General features: G+C 45.7%; 1 protein-coding gene across 7 annotated transcripts in view; it reads left to right on the top strand.

Annotated features, from left to right (window-relative positions):
• Window positions 1-19,979, top strand: part of LOC144681467 (6-phosphofructo-2-kinase/fructose-2,6-bisphosphatase 4-like) — a 196,611-nt gene that overhangs the window by 56,826 nt on the left and 119,806 nt on the right. For 2 of the 7 annotated variants that reach the window (XM_078543065.1, XM_078543064.1), the window contains exon 1: window positions 11,845-12,196. The exons of 2 other annotated variants lie outside the window; for them this stretch is intronic. In XM_078543065.1, the coding sequence (XP_078399191.1) occupies window positions 12,097-12,196 (100 nt within the window). In that variant the 5' untranslated portion in view covers window positions 11,845-12,096. Of the gene's footprint in view, window positions 1-11,833; window positions 12,197-19,979 lie in introns of those variants that run through there. 3 more of the 7 variants (XR_013576785.1, XM_078543063.1, XM_078543062.1) reach the window with 3 other exon arrangements.

The raw sequence follows: 19,979 nt of genomic DNA, 5'->3' as shown, positions 1-19,979 counted from the left end.
CTACTCGCTATGATAAACCATTTTTCCTCACGGTGCCATTGCTTCTTTTGCCATACGCCTTAAATCACTGTGCACCTGTCCTTGATCTTTCTACAATGGGAACAGTTTCTCCCTATTTACCCTGTCCATATCCCTCATGATTTTCAATACCTCTCTCAAATCTCCTCTTGGCCTTATCCAAGGTTTCGTAAACGCTTTAATCATAGAAAATGGTTCATCTTCAAGGAGGAAGAACATTCTGGAAGAATGTGTGTTTTTAAAAGACACTGTCCATTAAAAGGTTAATGCGAGGACTCTGGTTGCTGCTGTTCCTGGAAAAGACAGCATTTCACAGGAAAAGGTCATTCAGCAGTTTTAGAGAAACTGGAAACCTCTTGGCCCCAGCGGACTGTTTACAAAAGGGTCACATGGTGGTTTATGGCTTTGGGGAAAAAACCCTGCCTGGAAATCTGTGTTTAGAAGCTGATTGGCTGGTTTTACTTTGGGGAGAAAACAAGAAGGACCAACTGCTTGAGTAAAGAGGACAGCAGCTCCTGAAGCTCCAGACCCAGTCCCAAAGCAGAGAGTGAATGGAAGTTGCTCTGAAGTCGCCCTATGTTCTGAAATCGACTGACAGCAAGTTTTCTGCAAAGTCCACCTGAAAAGTAGTGAAAGAGACATCGATTGTTTCACAGACCAGCACTGAGACCAAGTGTACAACCCGGACACCTTTTCAAGGACTCCACCGTCTGTCCTTTTCCCTTGAACCACTGACTTTTAACCTTTTGGCAGAATTCCTCTATTTTATTTTGGTGTGTGTGTGAGAGAGAGAGAGAGAGAGCTAGGGTATTTAGAATAATTATTATACTTTCATATTTCATACTGTAGGTTAATAAACTTTGCCTTTCTATTTGACAATAATAAACTTCCAAGACCATATAGCTAGCTGGAGAAATCATTTAACTATATTTTGTGATCTGTGAAGTAGTGGAATAGAGACAGACAGTGCACTCCTCCCACCCTGGTTGTAAAACAGTCCCAACTTTTCCAATCTATCGTCGAAATTAAAGTTCCTCATCCTTGATTCTCGTGAATCTTTACTGCATTGGGTTTTTGGGGGAGTTTCTGATTACTGGTGAGTGAGGGAATTTTAAGGATCAATTTCTCTCAAGTCTAATTTTTTCTTCAATTTAGCAATCAGCTAAAAATTACTCTTTAAATTAAGAGAGGTTAAGTTTGTTCAAGCCTTAAACAGGAATATCCAGCTCTCTGAGAGCAGCTGCAGCTAGTTAATTAGGTCACTAACTTAAACTGGTTTTCCAAACTTGACTTATTTGTTTTTCTGAAAGTATAAAACAGGGGCTCCCTCGTGCTGCTTGGTCTGCACAGAGTGTCAAGCTGGGAGTTCGGTGAAGAGGGGAACTATAAATTAATTAAGAAAAATAAATGTAATTAATTAACACAATAAATATAGCAGGACAGGGTGATGTGTCAGGGCTGCAGCATGTGGGAGCTCCTGGATGCCACTGCAATCCATGGCAACCACACCTGCAGTAAGTGTCTGCAGCTCAAGGAGCTTCAGCTCAGAGTTAATGAGTTGGAGGCTGAGCTGCAGACATTGTGACTCATCAAGGAGAGGGAAAGTTACCTGGAAACTTTGTTCTAGAAGGCAGTCACACTCCTTAGGTTAATGTCATCTGACTTGGTCAGTGGTCAGGGACAGGAGCTTATGACTGTGAGACAGGCGGGTAAGGGGATCGAGAAGGTGGGAGCGGAGGGGCCTCAGCCCTTGCAGCTGACTAACAAGTTCAAGGTTCTTGCAGCTTGTAGAACAAGAGCGGGGGCTGCAGTATGGTATAGGAAGCCATTCAACTGGGGGCAGTTAAAAGGAACATAATGGTGGTGGGGGACAGTATAGTCAGGGGGATAGATACTGATCTCTGCAACCGAGAGCGAGAATCCAGAAGACTGCGTTGCCTGCCCGATGCCAGGATTTGGGATATTGCAGCTGGAGAGGAAATTACAGTGGGAGGGGGAGGGTCCAGTCATCATGGTCCATTTAGGTACCAACGAGATAGGTAGAACTAGGAAAGAGGTTCTGCATAGAGGGTATGGGGAGCTGGGCACCAAATTAAAAGGCAGAACCTCAAAGGTAATAATCTCTGGATTATTACTTGATCTCTGTGCAAATTGGGATTAATAAATAAAATTCGAGAGATGAACATGTGGCTCACAGACTGATGTGGGAGAAGTGGGTTCTGGTTCATGGGGCACTGGTACCACTACTGGGGAAAGTGGGGGCTGTACAGTTGGGACCTGAAATGTGCTGGGACCAGTGTTCTAGTGAGACACACAACTAGGTAAGTAGAGTTGGTTTTAAACTAAATAGTGGGGGCAAGAGATTAAATTTGGGAAGATGTGGTAAATCAAAGAGTAGAGACAAGGCAAGAAAGAAAGGTATTAATATGGGGAATGATAAACAAACAGTGACAGGAAGGGACAGAGAGTACAACTCCAAGAATAAATCAGCAGATAAGGCTAGAGGTTACAAAATTAATAAAAGAACAAAACTAAAGGCTGTGTATCTGAATACACATAGCATTCGAAACAAACCAGCGCTAAGAGCGCTAACAGAAATAAATAAGTACAATCTGATAGCCATTGCAGAGACATGGCTGCAGGATGACATAGATTGGGACCGGAATATTGAAGGGTACATGACATTTAGGAAAAGGTGGAGTGGCGGCTCTGTTAATTAATGATGGTATTAGCACATTAGAGACAGATGACTTAAGTTCAGGAAACCAGGAGGTAGAAATGGTTTGGGTGGAAATGAGAAATGATAAAGGCGAGAAGTCACTTGTGGGAGAGGTGTACAGGCCTCCTAACAGTAACCAGATGGTTGGACGGGGTACAAAGGAAGAAATGTCAGAAAGGTACGTGATAATTATGGGGGATTTTAATCTACACATAGACTGGTAAAATCAGATGGACAAAGGTAGCGTGGATGAAGAGTTCAAAGGGCAGAATTTTCTCCCTGTCGGGTGGGTGGGCCCGACCCAATCTCCGGCGGGCAGGGAGACGATTCCCGCTGGAGAAGTGGGCCCCGCCGCCATTTTACGTGGGTGGGCCAATTAAGGCCCGCCCAGCGTGACGTCCAGTGGGAAGCGCTATGCGCTCCCTGTGCAGGTGGGGGAGGGGGAATTCCCCAAATGCGAGAATGTGCTCTTTCACGCATGCGCACGATAAAGCGCACATCTCCCTGAGGCTAAGTGCTGCCCTGCATGAAATCTCATCCCGCCGCTGGATGAGGCTTCATGTTTTTTCAGAAGCCCCCTAGGGCTCCTGGCCGACCCGCCAACCTTAAGGTTGGACGGGCAGGTCCGTTAATTGTTTTAATTATCCTTTCAATGGCCTCAGTTGGCCATTGACAGGGTGGTGGGCGGACAGCTGATCGCGCTGCACCCCGTCTTCCTGAAAATTTAAATGGGGCGGGATGACATCAGGGGTTTCCCCCGACGACATCCTGCATCATTTTGCGCCTTGGCGAGCGGGCCCCGCCCCCTGCTCACCGACGTCAAAATTCAGCCCATCGTGTTTTCGGGATAGTTTCCTAGAACAGCACCTTCTAGAGCTAACCATAATTGAATTTTACATTCAGTTTAAGGGAGAGAAGAGTGGGTTTAAGACTAGCATTTTGGCAATTCTGAGGGTATGAAAGCAGAGCTGGCTAATGTGAACTGGCAAATGAGGTTAAGGGATAGGTCAATGGAGGTGCAGTGGCAGATATTAAAAAGGGATATTTCAGAATACACAGAATAGATACGTTTCTACAGGAAAGAAAAATTCTAAGGGGAGGATCCACCATCTGTGATTAACTAAAAAGTTAAGGATAGTATCAAACCTAAAGAGAAAGCATATAATTATGCAAAGATGGGTGGCAGGTCAGAAGATTGGACACAATATTAAAAAAAATCAAAGAATGACAATAAGATTAATAAGGAAGGAGAAATTAGAGTACGAGAGAAAGCCAGCTAGAAATATAAAGACAGTAAGAGTTTCTATAGATGTTTAAAAAAGAAAAGAGTTAACGAGTTAAATTAGCTATTTTCCAATCTGATGGACCTTCCTTGAATCTAGGGTAATTTGGTAAATTAAAACCAACGCATGAAGTATCCCTCTGGCCACTTCTTTTAAGACCCTAGGATGAAAGCGAAACTGGGGAATTAATAATGAATAATGGCAGATGAATTGTACAGGTATTTTGCATCGGTCTCCACAATAGAGGATAAAGTAACATCCCAGAAATAGAGGTAAATCTGGAAATGGAAGGGGAGGAGAAATTCAAGAAAATTACAATCAGCAGGGAAGTGGTACTGAGCGAATTGTTGGAGCTGTGGGCTGATAAGTCCCGGGGTTCTGATGGGCTTCATCCTGGGGTCTTAAAAGGAGTGGCTAGTGAGATAGTTGATGCATTGGTTTAATTTGCCAAAATTCCCTAGATCCGGGGAAGGTCCACTAGACTTGAAATTAGTGAATGTAACTCCTTTATTCAAAAAGGAAGGGAGAGAGAAAGCAGGAAACTACAGGCCAGTTAGCTTAACATCTGTCAGAGGGAAAACGTTAGAAGCTGTTATTAACAACGTTATAACAGGGCACTTGGAAAAATTCAAGGTAATCAGGCAGAGTCAACATGGTTTAGTGAAAGGGAAATCACGTTTAACCGATTTATTGGAGTGCTTTGAAGGAGTCACATGTGCTGTGGATAAAGGGGAACTGGTGGATGTACAGTACTTGGATTTCCAGAAGGCATTTGATAGATGCCACATCAAAGGTTATTACAGAAATAAAAGCTCATGGTATAGGGAGAAAATATTGGCATGGATAGAAGATTGACTAGCTAACAGGACACAGAGAGTAGGCATAAACGGGTCCTTTCCTGGTTGGCAGGATGTAACAAGTGACGTGCCACAGGGATCAGTGCTGGGACCTCAACTGTTTACAATTTATATAAATAACTTGGATGAAGGGACTGAAGGTATGGTTGCTAAATTTGCTGATGACATAAAAATAGGTAGGTAAGTAAGTTGTGAAGAGGACATAAGGAGGCTACAAAGGGTATAAATACGTTAAGTGAGTGGGTAAAGATCTGGCAAATGGAGTATAATGTGGGAAAATGTGAAATTGTCCATTTTGGCAGGAAGAATAATAAAAAAAGCTTGTTATCTAAACAGTGAGAGATGGCAGCGCTCTGAGATGCAGAGGGATCTGGGCCTCCTAGCACATGAACCACAAAAGTTTCATATGAAGGTGCAGCAAGTAATTGGGAAAGCTAATGGAATGTTATCATTCATTGTGAAGGGAATTGAATATAAAAGTAAGGAGGTTATGCTTCAGTTATACAGGGCATTGGTGAGACCACAGCTGGAGATTCTGTACAGTGTTGGTCTCCTTATTTAAGAAAGGATGTAAATGCATTGGAAGCAGTTCAGAAAAGGTTTATTGGACTAATACCTGGAATGGGTGGGTTGTCTTATGAGGAAAGGCTGGACAGGTTAGGCTTGTATCCCCTGGAGTTTAGAAGAGTAAGAGGGGACTTGATTGAAACTATAAGATCCTGAGGGGTGTCGACAGGGTGGGTGTGGAGAGGATGTTTCCCCTTGTGGGAGAATCTAGAACTAGGGGGTCACTGTTTAAAAATAAGGGGTTGCCCATTTAAGACAGAGATGAGGAGAAATGTTTTCTCTCAGAGGGTTGAGTATCTTTGGAACTCTCTTCCTCAAAAGGCGGTGGAAGCAGAGTCTTTGAATATTTTTAAGGCAGAGCTAGATAGATTCTTGATTAACAAGGAGGTGAAAGGTTATTGGCGGTAGGTGGGAATGTGGGGTTACCCTCTAGTTGAGGTTACAATCAAATCAGCCATGATTGTATGAATGGCGGATCAGGCTTGAGGGGCTGAGTGGCCTCCTGCTCCTAATTTGTATGTCTGTCTGTATATTCGTGTTCTGGGTGTGTTGTGGGTGCAGGCGATTTCTGTGTGTTTTGGGGGGAATTTCTCACTGTGCCTCTGCTGGTTTATTACTGACTCTGTGCAGGTTTCCTGGTGTTGCTGAAACTAGAGGGTAACTGAGTCTTCTTTGTTTACCAGTGACTTGGTTCTTTTTTTATTATTATTCATTCACGGGATGTGGGCAACTGCCGTCTCTCCAGTGATGCTGCCATTCAATAGAGCTGCTGACCTCTGATTGGCTGGCAAGTCTTGGATGGACGTCTATCCCTGGGGTCCTTGATCCTGGGGGGAGGCCCTCTGTTGGTCTGCTAAGTACCTGAGTGGCACAGGATGCAGTGAGCCTTCCTGAAGAGAGGCGACACATGGCTGGGGGTTTTGCTGGCTCTCCAGATGGTGTCTGAGGCCCCCATTGCCTCCATAAGATTCCAACCAGAAAATGCTGGAAATCCTCAGCTGGTCAGGCAGCATCTATAGAGAGAGAAACAGAGTTAATGTTTCAGGTCAGTGAGCTTTCAGAACCTAGAGATATTGGAGATTTCACAGCTTTTAAGGAAGAACAGAATCAGGGAAAAGGGTACAGCAAAAGAACAAAAAAGGTTTGCGTTGCGATGGAGGGCACGAGTGATTCAATGACAAAGGGATGGTGGTGCAAGGGAAAGGGAGTTGTAATGGGATAAGTCAAAAAAACAAAAGATGGATCCGGAGGAAGTGTGAATGGTTACAGCAGACTGAAGTTCAAACCAGTAACTGCTGCGAGGTGTGAGAGCCTAGCTAGCCATAGCAGGAAAAGTACCGGCTTGATTCCTGCTCGGTGCTGAATTATTGTTTATCCTCGAGCAGTGGTCAACCTTGTGTAAAAGTCATCCCCTGACTTTTGGCTAACATTAGCTAAAATCTTTGTACTTAACAACCCCACTCATCGCTGAAGTCAGACTTGCCCTGGTGCAAACCTACTGTTTGATAGACTGATAGAATAGCTCACCATTGAAGGTGGCTGTTCAGCTCCTCATGTCTGCGCACATTAGCTCGTGAAGTCAAGGTTACCCACCTCACTGGTATGCACTGTGTTCCTGCCAATCCTGCCCTCTAATATGGTAACATGGTATTAGGAAGGAATGGTACATACGCAGCCCAGTTCAAATTTAAAATCGTTGAGGTTGCAGAACAGACAAATAATTGTGCAGTAGCTAAAGATTTCAAGATATCGAAGACAAATGTTAGAGAAGGGAGGATGCTGTCTACGCTGCTTAGGCAGATGCCTAAGAATAAATGTGTGAACAGAGCAAAGCCTGGCATGTGGCCAAAAACTGGAAAATGAAATTGCAAACTATGTCAATGAAGTCACCGGAATGTTCTCAGTTTCTCGTGGATCTATCCAAATTCTCACCATGAAACAAGCAAAAATATTCAGCATTGCAGGTTTCAAAGCCAGGCCTGTACCAGGCACCAGGTTTCTGAAGAGAAACCATTTTGTACTGTGACAGAAGATCAACTTTCACACCGTCTCCCAGCAGAACTTGATGAAGGGCTTAGCGCATTTCAGCAGCTTATAATCAAACATTGAAAATAGAGCAGAACCAGATTGGCCTGTATTGGGAATATGGATGAGATTCCCAGGAATTTTGACATGCCAGCCAGTTGAATGGTGGGCACAGTCGGAAAGAATACAGTGTTAGTGAAGACAACTGGTCATGAAAAGAACTGAATGAAATTGCATAAATTTGTATATGTGGCTTTTGTTTTTGATGAATTTGATCAATTTAGTTTACACAAATTAATATGTCTCCATGGAGATGATGGGAGAGGGTGGATTTCAACCCTCGAAAATATTACTCATGTAAAAGTCAACCCTCTACTTTTTGGCTAAAAATTTAGTCATAGAGACTTGGCTTTTACATAAGTAAATGTGGTAACCATCTCAATCAGACTCCTTAGGAGAAATTTCCCCTTAGGATGAATTAGGATCTGCACGTGAAATGCTGTTACCTGAAAGGCCATGGACCTGGTGCTGGAAGGCGGGATAGGAATGGACGGCTAGATTTTTCAGCTGATGCAGACACGATGGGCTGAATGGCCTTTTTCTGTGCCGTAATTTTTCGATGGTTCAATGGTTCCAAATTAGATAGAATTTACAGAACCAGGCCAGTTTCTCAATAGGTCTGTTCCGGCTTTTATGCTGCACAGCAGCCAATTGACCCTGTCCCCTTGGGCTAGGGAGGTGAAAAATCAGTGGGAGCCTCCTCTTTGCTGTTTAGTCACTTCTGCCCGAGTGAGTATATATAATCATAAAGTGGTAAGGCAGTGAGTTTGGTTACAATGCCCCAATGGTTCAATCACCTACCAGTAGTTACTGTGAAGACTTGAAGAACAAGAAATAAAGATCAAGTTAGTTTTGGGGTGGGGGGTGGAGGTTGCAGTGTAATGGAAGGGGGCGATTTGAACCCATTAAACCAGGCTCCAGAAAGAGGCTTTAAGTGGGGAGAGATCAGTGTCAAATTTTGTTTGATAACTTTCTTGTTTCTTTCGGGCATTTTACTATGTTAAAAGTGCTATATAAATGCAGGTTATTGTTAAGGAAACTTATGTTGGGGTGGTGGGGGAAGAGACTGACCAGTTTTCACACTCTGGCTGCTTGTGGTTCTTAGATATAAACCTTACATTGTATTTCCACCTCCATTATACTGTCTGTCACAGCCCTGTTCAACTCCACCATTTACCTCACCTCAACATTTACATATGTTTTCATTGCCTGAAGACTCAATTATTTCTGATGTTCTCCTTGCTGCCTGCTTATTCTCCACAAATTCTGCTACAAGCATCCTGGTCCTTCCCATCCATTACCCCATCCTCATACCCCTCCCCTGGATTTCCATCCCCAATACACTAATTCAGGAAGCCTGCCAGGAGCTTGCCATCCCCATAATCTTCGTTCTTTGCTAGTCTTACTCACCCTTCCAAATGTGCCAATAATTTCACTTCAGCATCCGGTGCTTTGTTCCTTTTTTCATTCTAACTTTGGTCACATGTTCCTCAGTCCTACTCTCAGAGAGTGCCTTCAATGACATTTTTGCCTCTTCACCTCTCATAGACTTGAAGACGTTTACTGCACAGGAGGCCATTCGGCCCATTGTGTCCACGCCAGTCAACAAAGGTCTGACTAGACTACTCCTATTTTCCAGCGTTTGGCCCATATCCCTGGAGGCTATGCCAAATCAAGTGAATATCTAAATACTTCTTAAATGTTACGAGAGTTTCTGATTCAACCACCCTTTCAGACAGTGAGTTCCAGACTCCACCACCCTCTGGGTGAAAACATTTCTCCTCAACTCCCCTCTTAGCCTTCTACCTTAAATCTATGCCCCCTCGTTATTGACCCCTCAACTAATGGAAAAAGTGCCTTCCTATCCGCCCTATCTATGCCCCTCATAATCTTATACACCTCTATCAGGTCCCCTCTCAACCTTCGCTGCTCCAAGGAAAACAATCTCAGCCTATCCAATCTTTCCTCATAGCTCAGACCCTCCAGCCCAGGCAACCATAGAACCATAGAAAATTACAGCACAGAAGGAGGCCATTCAGCCCATCTTGTCCATGCCAGCCCAAGGACGCCCAGGTGCCCTTTCTAATCCCACCTTCCTGCACCCGGCCCATAGCCCTGCAGCTTACAGCACTTTAGGTGCAGATGCAGGTACTTTTTAAAAGAGTTTGAAGCAACATCCTGGTAAATCTCCTCTGCACCCTCTCCATTGCAATCACATCCTTCCTATAGTGGGGTGACCAGAACTGCACACAGTACTCCAGTTGTGGCCTAACCAGTGTTTTATATAGTTCTAGCATAACCTCCCTGCTCTTGTATTCTATGCCTTGGTTAATAAAGGCAAGTATCCCATATGCCTTCGTGACCACCTTATCTACCTGCCCTGCTACCTTCAGGGATCTGTGGATATGCACACCAAGGTCCCTCTGACCTTCAGTACTTCCCAGGGTCCTACCATTCATAGTGTAATCCTTTGCCTTGTTAGTCCTCCCCAAGTGCATTACCTCACACTTTTCCGGGTTGAATTCCATTTGCCACTGCTCTGCCCACCTGACCAGTCCATTGATATCCTCCTGCAGTTTACAGCTATCCTCCTCACTATTTACCACTCTAACAATTTTTGTGTCATCTGAGAACTTCTTGATCATACCCCCTACATTTAAGTCCAAATCATTTATATACACCACAAACAGCAAGGGCCTCAGCACTGAGCCCTGCAGAACCCCACTGGAAACAGACTTCCAGTCACTGAAACATCCCTCTACCATCGCCCTCTGCTTCCTGCCTCTCAGCCAGTTTTGGATCCAATGTGCCACTTTGCCTTGGATCCCATGGGCTCTTACTTTCTTGACCAGTCTGCCATGAGGCACCTTATCAAAAGCCTTGCTAAAGTCCATGTAGCCCACATCAAATGCATTAACCTCATCAACACTCCTGGTTACCTCCTCAAAAAATACGATCAAATTTATCAAACACGACCATCCCTTAACAAATCCATCCTGACTATCTCTGATTAATCCGTGTCTCTCCAAGTGTAGATATATTCTGTCCCTCAGAATCCTTTCTAGTAACTTCCCCACCACCGAGGTTAGACTGACTGGCCTGTAATTTCCTGGTCTATCCCTTCCTCCCTTTTTTAATAATGGGACAACGTTAGCAGTCCTCCAGTCCTCTGGCACCTCACCTGTGGCCAGAGAGGATTTGAAAGTTATTGCCTGATATCTCTTCCCTTGCCTCCCTCAACAGCTTGGGATACATCTCATCTGGGCCTGCAGATTTATCCACTTTTAAGGCCGCTAAACCTGCTAGTACCTCCTCTCTCTCTCTCTGTTAATTTCCTCTAATATTTCACAGTCCTCCACCCTGATGTCTATACCTGCGTCGTCCTTTTCCATTGTGAAGACCGACGCAAAGTATTCATTGAGGACTGTACCCACGTCTTCCGGGTCCACACACAGATTACCTCTATACTCCCTAATTGGCCCTGCTCTTTCCCTAGAGGACCTATGTCCTCACCTTTAAAATAAAAGCAATAAATCCATTTAGCTTCCAGATATCTTCCTTCTTGGCTTGCTATGTTTTCATCATTGTCTATTTGTGAATCACCTTGGCATGTTGTTTACACCGGAAACACAATATAAATGCCAGGTTTGTGCTGCTCTGAGGGTTTTTCTGATGCCTGAGAATTGCTGTTGACTGGACTGGTCCAGCTTTGAGATTCTTGCGCAGGGTTTTACATTTTGGTGATTGTTGGTAGCACAGTCTGTTTTCAGCAACAACTGTTATTCTGCAGCATGTTTTCTCTTGTCAGGAAGAGGAAGCTGATTGGGTGCTTAGTGTTGTAGCACTGCTGGTGATTGGCTGCTCTGACTTGAACAGCCACTTCCCATGATTTCTACATGTGATCCACAACGTGGAATGAACCCAAAATGATGCAACGCTGAGAAAAGCTTATCTGCTTGTACCATGTACATGAAGAACAACAACTAGATAGTATTACAGAAAGTACCCAGGGATTGTGTGTAAGAAAAGCTGCAAAGAAATAGTTCTGGAAAAACTAGAACAAATTCTGACAGGTTCCATGTAAACATGTAATTTAATCTGTAACTTTTTTTAAAATAACCATACCCTGAGCAGAAGTGCAGAATGTTTCAAAGCTGATTTGACCAATACTTGAATAAGCAGAGAGAATAAAATACAAAAACCTCAAACAGTCATTTTGTAAATACGTAGCAGATCAGTCAGCGGCCAATAGAAAGGATAGGTTAATGTTTTGCAATAGGCTTTATTTATTTAAACTCGTGCTATGAAATGTTAGCCTGAGCTTGTTGACATAGAATTTAGCTTTACCTCTTTGTCCTGACAATTGGAGTGACCATGAATTAGGATACTTATGGTAGCTGGCAGTCTGGTTTCACGTGACACACTCAGTTTAATGACCTGGTGTTCACGGTATAGCTGCAAACAGGAAAGAGCTGCAGCCTAGAGAGCAAGACAAAGAATTGACAAACTGTGCAGGGATGGTCATGTGGACTTAAATTTGCAGAAAGACAAAGGAACGAGGAATAACATGGCAAACTCGCCTCTGGAACTCACTCAGAATCCTCTGAAGAAGATTTGGATTCCTTGTAAAAATGGCCTCTGTGAAGTGCACACTTCACAAAGGAAGGGTAAGTATGGCTCTGGCAAAGTGCAGCACCACAAATCTGCTGCCTTACTAACCCTTCTGCCCCTGGGTTATCCTGAATGCTCCTGGTCCTGAAAGAGGCAGATATTTGTTGCCTTATTTTAAAAGGCTGATTGCTCTGTTGAAGTCTGCAGTGCAGCAGTGAATGTGCTTGGGTACCCTGCTGCCTGGAGACAGATCTAGCCTCAACCCTTTCTTAGTATTTGCATAAGCTTATATGGGCCCTGTGCTAAAATTGCTCTGTTAATGTGAACTCAAGTGCAGAATTGGGTAAGAGTAAAATCTGTAATTTATGGCAGTGAACTGCAAAGGTACCTTTTAAACACTGGGCACTTAGATTAAGCTGTGACTGGAATTTCTGTGCTAGGGTAGATTTTGGGGCTGAAACTGATCTATTTGTTAAACGCTGAATTTGATGTTTCCTACAGTATTTGCAGCAACTTGTCTATGAGTGAAACATATTAATACGTAGTGATACTTTAATTATCGGCAACATCTGTATATAAACAATTCTAAGAATAGTATATAGAATGTGGACTAATTTTAATTCAAGTTAATGACTAAATAATATTGAATAAACCTTCAATCCCTTTTTAGAATTGTAAATATTAGTGTGAGTCATCCAGTGCTTATTATTCTCCTTGTGGTTACCACATTACTACCCTCACTCTGACAGTTTCAGATATTGTGTGTAGGATAACGTCATAGTGACACAGAAGGAGATTATTGAAGGCGTACTTTGTATTTGTCTTCACAAAGGAAGCGGATGATGTGGAGGCTACATTAAAGGAGAACTGGGATTTTATGGACTGCATAGTAATAGATTGAGAAGATGTACTAACAAGATTATCATTACTGAAAGTTGGTACATGACCTGGTCCAGATGGAATGCTTCCTAAGTGACTGAAAGAAACATGGGTGGAAATAGCCAAGGCATTGGCCACAATCTTTCAGTGCTCCTTGGATACAGGAATAGTGCCAGAGGGCTTGGAGGGTTGCTAATGTTATACCACTATTCAATAAGGTGAGACAGATAAACCAGAAAACTACAGGCCGGTCAGCCTAACATCTGTGGTGGGGAAATATTGAAATCCATTATCAGGGACAAAATAAACTTTCATTTGGAAAGTCATGGGTTAATCAAGGACAGTCAGCACAAATTAGTTAAAGGCAAATCATGTCTGTCAGTCTTGATTCATTGATTGAGTGAATTAACAGTGAAGATTGATCAAGGCTGTGCAGCAGATTTATATCTGGACTTTCAGGAAACCTTCAACGTGACAGACAGGCAACTTGTTAAGCAGAAACAAAAATTGCTGGAAAAACTCAGCAGGTCTGACAGCATCTGTGGAGAGGAAGACAGAGTTAATGTTTCGAGTCCATATGACTCTTCATCAGAACTAAAGAGAAATAGAAATGTGGTGAAATATAAACTGGTTAAGGGGGGGCTGGACAGATGAAGCCGGATAGAGGGCCAGTGATAGGTGGAGGCAAAGGAGAGATTGCCAAAGATGTCATAGACGAAAGGTTGAGTGGGTGTTGACAGTGGTGATATTATCTAAAGGAGGTGCTAATGGGGACATTAAGGGTAGAAAGCAGGACGAGCAAGGTACAGATAGCCCTAGTGGGAGTGGGGTGGGGGGAAGGGATCAAAATGGGCTAAAAGGTGGAGATAAAACAATGGATGGAAATAAGTTTTAAAATTAGCCTATTTCGATCCCTTCCCCCTACCCCACCCCCACAAGGGTTATCTGTAACTCGCTCGTCCTGCTTTCTACCCTTAATGTCACCATTAGCACATCCTTTAGCCAGTATCACCACCGTCAACACCCACTCAACCTTTTGTTTATGACATCTTTGGCAATCTCTCCTTTGCCTCCACCTATCACTGGCCTTCTATCCAGCTCCACCTGTCCCAACCCCCTTAAACCAGCTTATATTTCACCACATTTCTATTTCTCTTTAGTTCTGATGAAGAGTCTTACGGACTCGAAATGTTAACTCTGTCTTCCTCTCCACAGATGCTGTCAGATCTGCTGAATTTTTCCAGCCATTTCCTGATATCACATGGAATGAATCGAATGGCTGAAGACTGGCATCGGTGATGCTGGAGACCTCCGGAGGAGGCTGAGATGGATCATCCACTCGGCACTCCTGGCTGAAGATTGTTGCAAATTATCTTTTGCACTGATGTGCTGGGCTCCTCCATCATTAAGGATGGGGATATTTGTGGAGCCTCCTCCAGTGAGTTGTTTAATTGTCCATCACCATTCATAACTGGATGTGGCAGGACTGCAGAGCTTAGATCTGATCCGTTGGTTGTGGGATCGCTTAGCGCTGTCTATCACTTGCTGCTTATGCTGTTTGGCAGGCAAGTAGTCCTGTGTTATAGCTTCACCAGGTTGACACCTCATTTTTAGGTGTGCCTGGTGCTGCTTCTGGCATGCCCTCCTGCACTCTTCATTGAACCAGGGTTGATCCCCTGGCTTGATGGTAATGGTAGAGTGGGGGATATGCCGGGCCATGAGGTTACAGATTGTGTTCGAGTGCAATTCTGCTGCTGCTGATGGCCCACAGCGCCTCATGGATGTCCAGTTTTGAGTTGCTAGATCTGTTTAAAATCTATCTCATTTAGCACGGTGTTAGTGCCCCACAACACGATGGAGGATATCCTCAATGTGAAGGCAGGACTTAGTCTCCACAATGACTGTGTGGTGGTCACTCCTACCATTATTGTCAAGGACAGATGCATCTGCGACAGGCAGGTTGGTGAGGATGAGGCCAAGTATGTTTGTCCCTCTTGTTGGTTCCCTCACCACCTGCTGCAGACCCAGTCTAGCAACTATGTCATTTAGGACTCGGCCAGCTCGGTCAGTAATGGTGCTACTGAGCCACTCTTGGTGATGGACATTAAGTCCCCCACCCAGAGTACATTCTGCACCCTTGCCACCCTCAGTGCTTCTTCCAAGTGGTGTTCAACATGGAGGAGCACTGATTCATCAGCTGAGGGTGGGCGGTACGTGGTAATCAGCAGGAGGTTTCCTTGTCCATGTTTGACCTGATGCCAAGAGACTTCATGAGGCCCAGAGTCGATGTTGAGGACTCCCAGGGCAACTCCCTCCTGACTGTATACCACTGTGCCACCACCTCTGCTGGGCCTGTCCTGTTGGTGGAACAGGACATACCCAGGGATGGTGATGGTGGTGTCTGGGACATTATCTGTAAGATATGATTTTGTGAGGATGACTATGTCAGGCTGTTGCTTGACTAGTCTTTTTGGCCCCCAGTGCCAAAATGGAGGAGTACACCAGAAAGAGTGTGTGTGTGTGTGTCACACTGTACGCTGGTAAGAGTGCACGTGTCACACTGTACACCGGAAAGAGTGCGCGTGTGTGTGTGTGTGACACTGTACACCGGAAAGAGTGCTTGTGGGTATGTGTCACACTGTACGCTGGAAATATGGCACGTGTGTGTGTGTGTTTGTCTGTGGGTGTGTGTCACACTATGCTGGAAAGAGTGCACGTGTGTGCATGTGTGTGTCACACTGTACAATGGAAAGAGTGCATGTGTGTGTGTGTTTGTGTGTGTGTGTCACACTGTACGCTGGAAAGAGTGCACGTGTGTGTGTGTTTGTGTGTGTGTGTCACACTGTACGCTGGAAAGAGTGCACGTGTGTGTGTCAGATTGTACGCCGGAAAGCGTGCATGTGTGTGTCACACTGTACGCTGGAAAGAGTGCACGTGTGTGTGTGTCACACTGTACGCTGGTAAGAGTGCACGTGTGTGTGTCACACTGTACACCGGTAAGAGTGCGCGTGTGTGCGTGTGTCATGCTGTACACCGGAAAGAGTGCGCGTGTGTGTGTGTGTGACACTGTACACCGGAAAGAGTGCACGTGGGTATGTGTCACACTGTACGCTGGAAATATTGCACGTGTGTGTGTGTGTTTGTCTGTGGGTGTGTGTCACACTATGCTGGAAAGAGTGCACGTGTGTGCATGTGTGTGTCACACTGTACAATGGAAAGAGTGCATGTTTGTGTGTGTGTGTGTGTGTGTGTCACACTGTACGCTGGAAAGAGTGCACGTGTGTGTGTGACACACTGTACGCTGGAAAGAGTGCACGTGTGTGTGTGACACACTGTACACTGGAAAGAGTGCACGTGTGTGTGTGACACACTGTACGCTGGAAAGAGTGCACGTGTGTGTGTGTCACACTGTATGCTGGAAAGAGTGCACGTGTGTGTGTGACACACTGTACGCTGGAAAGAGTGCACGTGTGTGTGTGTCACACTGTATGCTGGAAAGAGTGCACGTGTGTGTGTGACACACTGTACGCTGGAAAGAGTGCACGTGTGTGTGTGTGTGTTTGTCTGTGGGTGTGTGTCACACTATGCTGGAAAGAGTGCACGTGTGTGCATGTGTGTGTCACACTGTACAATGGAAAGAGTACATGTTTGTGTGTGTGTGTGTGTGTGTGTCACACTGTACGCTGGAAAGAGTGCACGTGTGTGTGTGACACACTGTACGCTGGAAAGAGTGCACGTGTGTGTGTGACACACTGTACGCTGGAAAGAGTGCACGTGTGTGTGTGACACACTGTACGCTGGAAAGAGTGCACATGTGTGTGTGTCACACTGTACGCTGGAAAGAGTGCACGTGTGTGTGTGACACACTGTACGCTGGAAAGAGTGCACGTGTGTGTGTGTCACACTGTACGCTGGAAAGAGTGCACGTGTGTGTGTGACACACTGTACGCTGGAAAGAGTGCACGTGTGTGTGTGTCACACTGTACGCTGGAAAGAGTGCACGTGTGTGTGTGTCACACTGTATGCTGGAAAGAGTGCACGTGTGTGTGTGACACACTGTACGCTGGAAAGAGTGCACGTGTGTGTGTGTGTTTGTCTGTGGGTGTGTGTCACACTATGCTGGAAAGAGTGCACGTGTGTGCATGTGTGTGTCACACTGTACAATGGAAAGAGTACATGTTTGTGTGTGTGTGTGTGTGTGTGTGTCACACTGTACGCTGGAAAGAGTGCACGTGTGTGTGTGACACACTGTACGCTGGAAAGAGTGCACGTGTGTGTGTGACACACTGTACGCTGGAAAGAGTGCACGTGTGTGTGTGACACACTGTACGCTGGAAAGAGTGCACGTGTGTGTGTGACACACTGTACGCTGGAAAGAGTGCACGTGTGTGTGTGACACACTGTACGCTGGAAAGAGTGCACGTGTGTGTGTGTCACACTGTACGCTGGAAAGAGTGCACGTGTGTGTGTGACACACTGTACGCTGGAAAGAGTGCACGTGTGTGTGTGTCACACTGTACGCTGGAAAGAGTGCACGTGTGTGCGTGACACACTGTACGCTGGAAAGAGTGCACGTGTGTGTGTGTCACACTGTACGCTGGAAAGAGTGCACGTGTGTGCGTGACACACTGTACGCTGGAAAGAGTGCACGTGTGTGCGTGACACACTGTACGCTGGAAAGAGTGCACGTGTGTGCGTGACACACTGTACGCTGGAAAGAGTGCACGTGTGTGCGTGTCACACTGTACGCTGGAAAGAGTGCACGTGTGTGTGTGACACACTGTACGCTGGAAAGAGTGCACGTGTGTGTGTGACACACTGTACGCTGGAAAGAGTGCACGTGTGTGTGTGACACACTGTACGCTGGAAAGAGTGCACGTGTGTGTGTGACACACTGTACGCTGGAAAGAGTGCACGTGTGTGTGTGACACACTGTACGCTGGAAAGAGTGCACGTGTGTGTGTGACACACTGTACGCTGGAAAGAGTGCACGTGTGTGTGTGTCACACTGTACGCTGGAAAGAGTGCATGTGTGTGTGTGTGTGTGTCGCACTGTATGCTGGAAAGAGTGCATGTTTGTGTGTGTCACACTGTACGCTGGAAAGAGTGCACGTGTGTGTGTGTGTTTGTCTGTGGGTGTGTGTCACACTGTACGCTGGAAAGAGTGCACGTGTGTGCATGTGTGTGTCACACTGTACAATGGAAAGAGTGCATGTTTGTGTGTGTGTGTGTGTCACACTGTACGCTGGAAAGAGTGCATGTGTGTGTGTGACACACTGTACGCTGGAAAGAGTGCACGTGTGTGTGTGACACACTGTGTGCTGGAAAGAGTGCACGTGTGTGTGTGTCACACTGTACGCTGGAAAGAGTGCACGTGTGTGTGTGTGACACACTGTACGCTGGAAAGAGTGCACGTGTGTGTGTCACACTGTACGCTGGAAAGAGTGCACGTGTGTGTGTGACACACTGTACGCTGGAAAGAGTGCACGTGTGTGTGTGTCACACTGTACGCTGGAAAGAGTGCACGTGTGTGTGTGACACACTGTACGCTGGAAAGAGTGCACGTGTGTGTGTGTGTTTGTCTGTGGGTGTGTGTCACACTATGCTGGAAAGAGTGCACGTGTGTGCATGTGTGTGTCACACTGTACAATGGAAAGAGTGCATGTTTGTGTGTGTGTGTGTGTGTCACACTGTACGCTGGAAAGAGTGCACGTGTGTGTGTGACACACTGTACGCTGGAAAGAGTGCACGTGTGTGTGTGACACACTGTACGCTGGAAAGAGTGCACGTGTGTGTGTGTCACACTGTACGCTGGAAAGAGTGCACGTGTGTGTGTGTCATACTACGCTGGAAAGAGTGCACGTCTGTGTGTGTCACACTGTACGCTGGAAAGAGTGCACGTGTGTGTCTGTGTGTGTGTGTGTGTGTCACACTGTATGCTGGAAAGAGTGCACGTGTGTGTATGTCACACTGTATGCTGGAAAGAGTGCACGTGTGTGTATGTCACACTGTACGCTGGAAAGAGTGCACGTGTGTGTGTGTCACACTACGCTGGAAAGTGCACGTGTGTGTGTGTCACACTGTACGCTGGAAAGAGTGCACGTGTGTGTGTGACACACTGTACGCTGGAAAGAGTGCACGTGTGTGTGTGTCACACTCTACGCTGGAAACAGTGCACGTGTGTGTGTGTCACACTGTACGCTGGAAAGAGTGCACGTGTGTGTGTGTCACACTGTACGCGGGAAAGAGTGCACGTGTGTGTGTGTCACACTGTACGCTAGAAAGAGTGCACGTGTGTCACACTGTACGCTCGAAAGTGTGCACGTGTGTCACACTGTACGCTGGAAAGAGTGCATGTGTGTGTGTGTCACACTGTACGCTCGAAAGTGCACGTGTGTGTGTGTCACACTGTACGCTGGAAAGAGTGCACGTGTGTGTGTGACACACTGTACGCTGGAAAGAGTGCACGTGTGTGTGTGACACACTGTACGCTGGAAAGAGTGCACGTGTGTGTGTGTCACACTGTACGCTGGAAAAGAGTGCACGTGTGTGTGTCACACTGTACGCTGGAAAGAGTGCACGTGTGTGTGTGACACACTGTACGCTGGAAAGAGTGCACGTGTGTGTGTGACACACTGTACGCTGGAAAGAGTGCACGTGTGTGTGTGACACACTGTACGCTGGAAAGAGTGCACGTGTGTGTGTGTCACACTGTACGCTGGAATGAGTGCATGTGTGTGTGTGTGTCACACTGTATGCTGGAAAGAGTGCACGTGTGTGTGTGTCACACTGTACGCTGGAAAGAGTGCACGTGTGTGTGTGTCACACTGTACGCTCGAAAGTGCACGTGTGTGTGTGTCACACTGTACGCTGGAAAGAGTGCACGTGTGTGTGTGACACACTGTACGCTGGAAAGAGTGCACGTGTGTGTGTGTCACACTGTACGCTGGATACAGTGCA

Source organism: Cetorhinus maximus, chromosome 6, assembly GCF_964194155.1.
Source record: "Cetorhinus maximus chromosome 6, sCetMax3.hap1.1, whole genome shotgun sequence".
NCBI classification, from domain to species: domain Eukaryota; kingdom Metazoa; phylum Chordata; class Chondrichthyes; order Lamniformes; family Cetorhinidae; genus Cetorhinus; species Cetorhinus maximus.
Note: the sequence above shows the minus strand (reverse complement) of the source record. Positions and strands in the feature narration are given on the sequence as shown.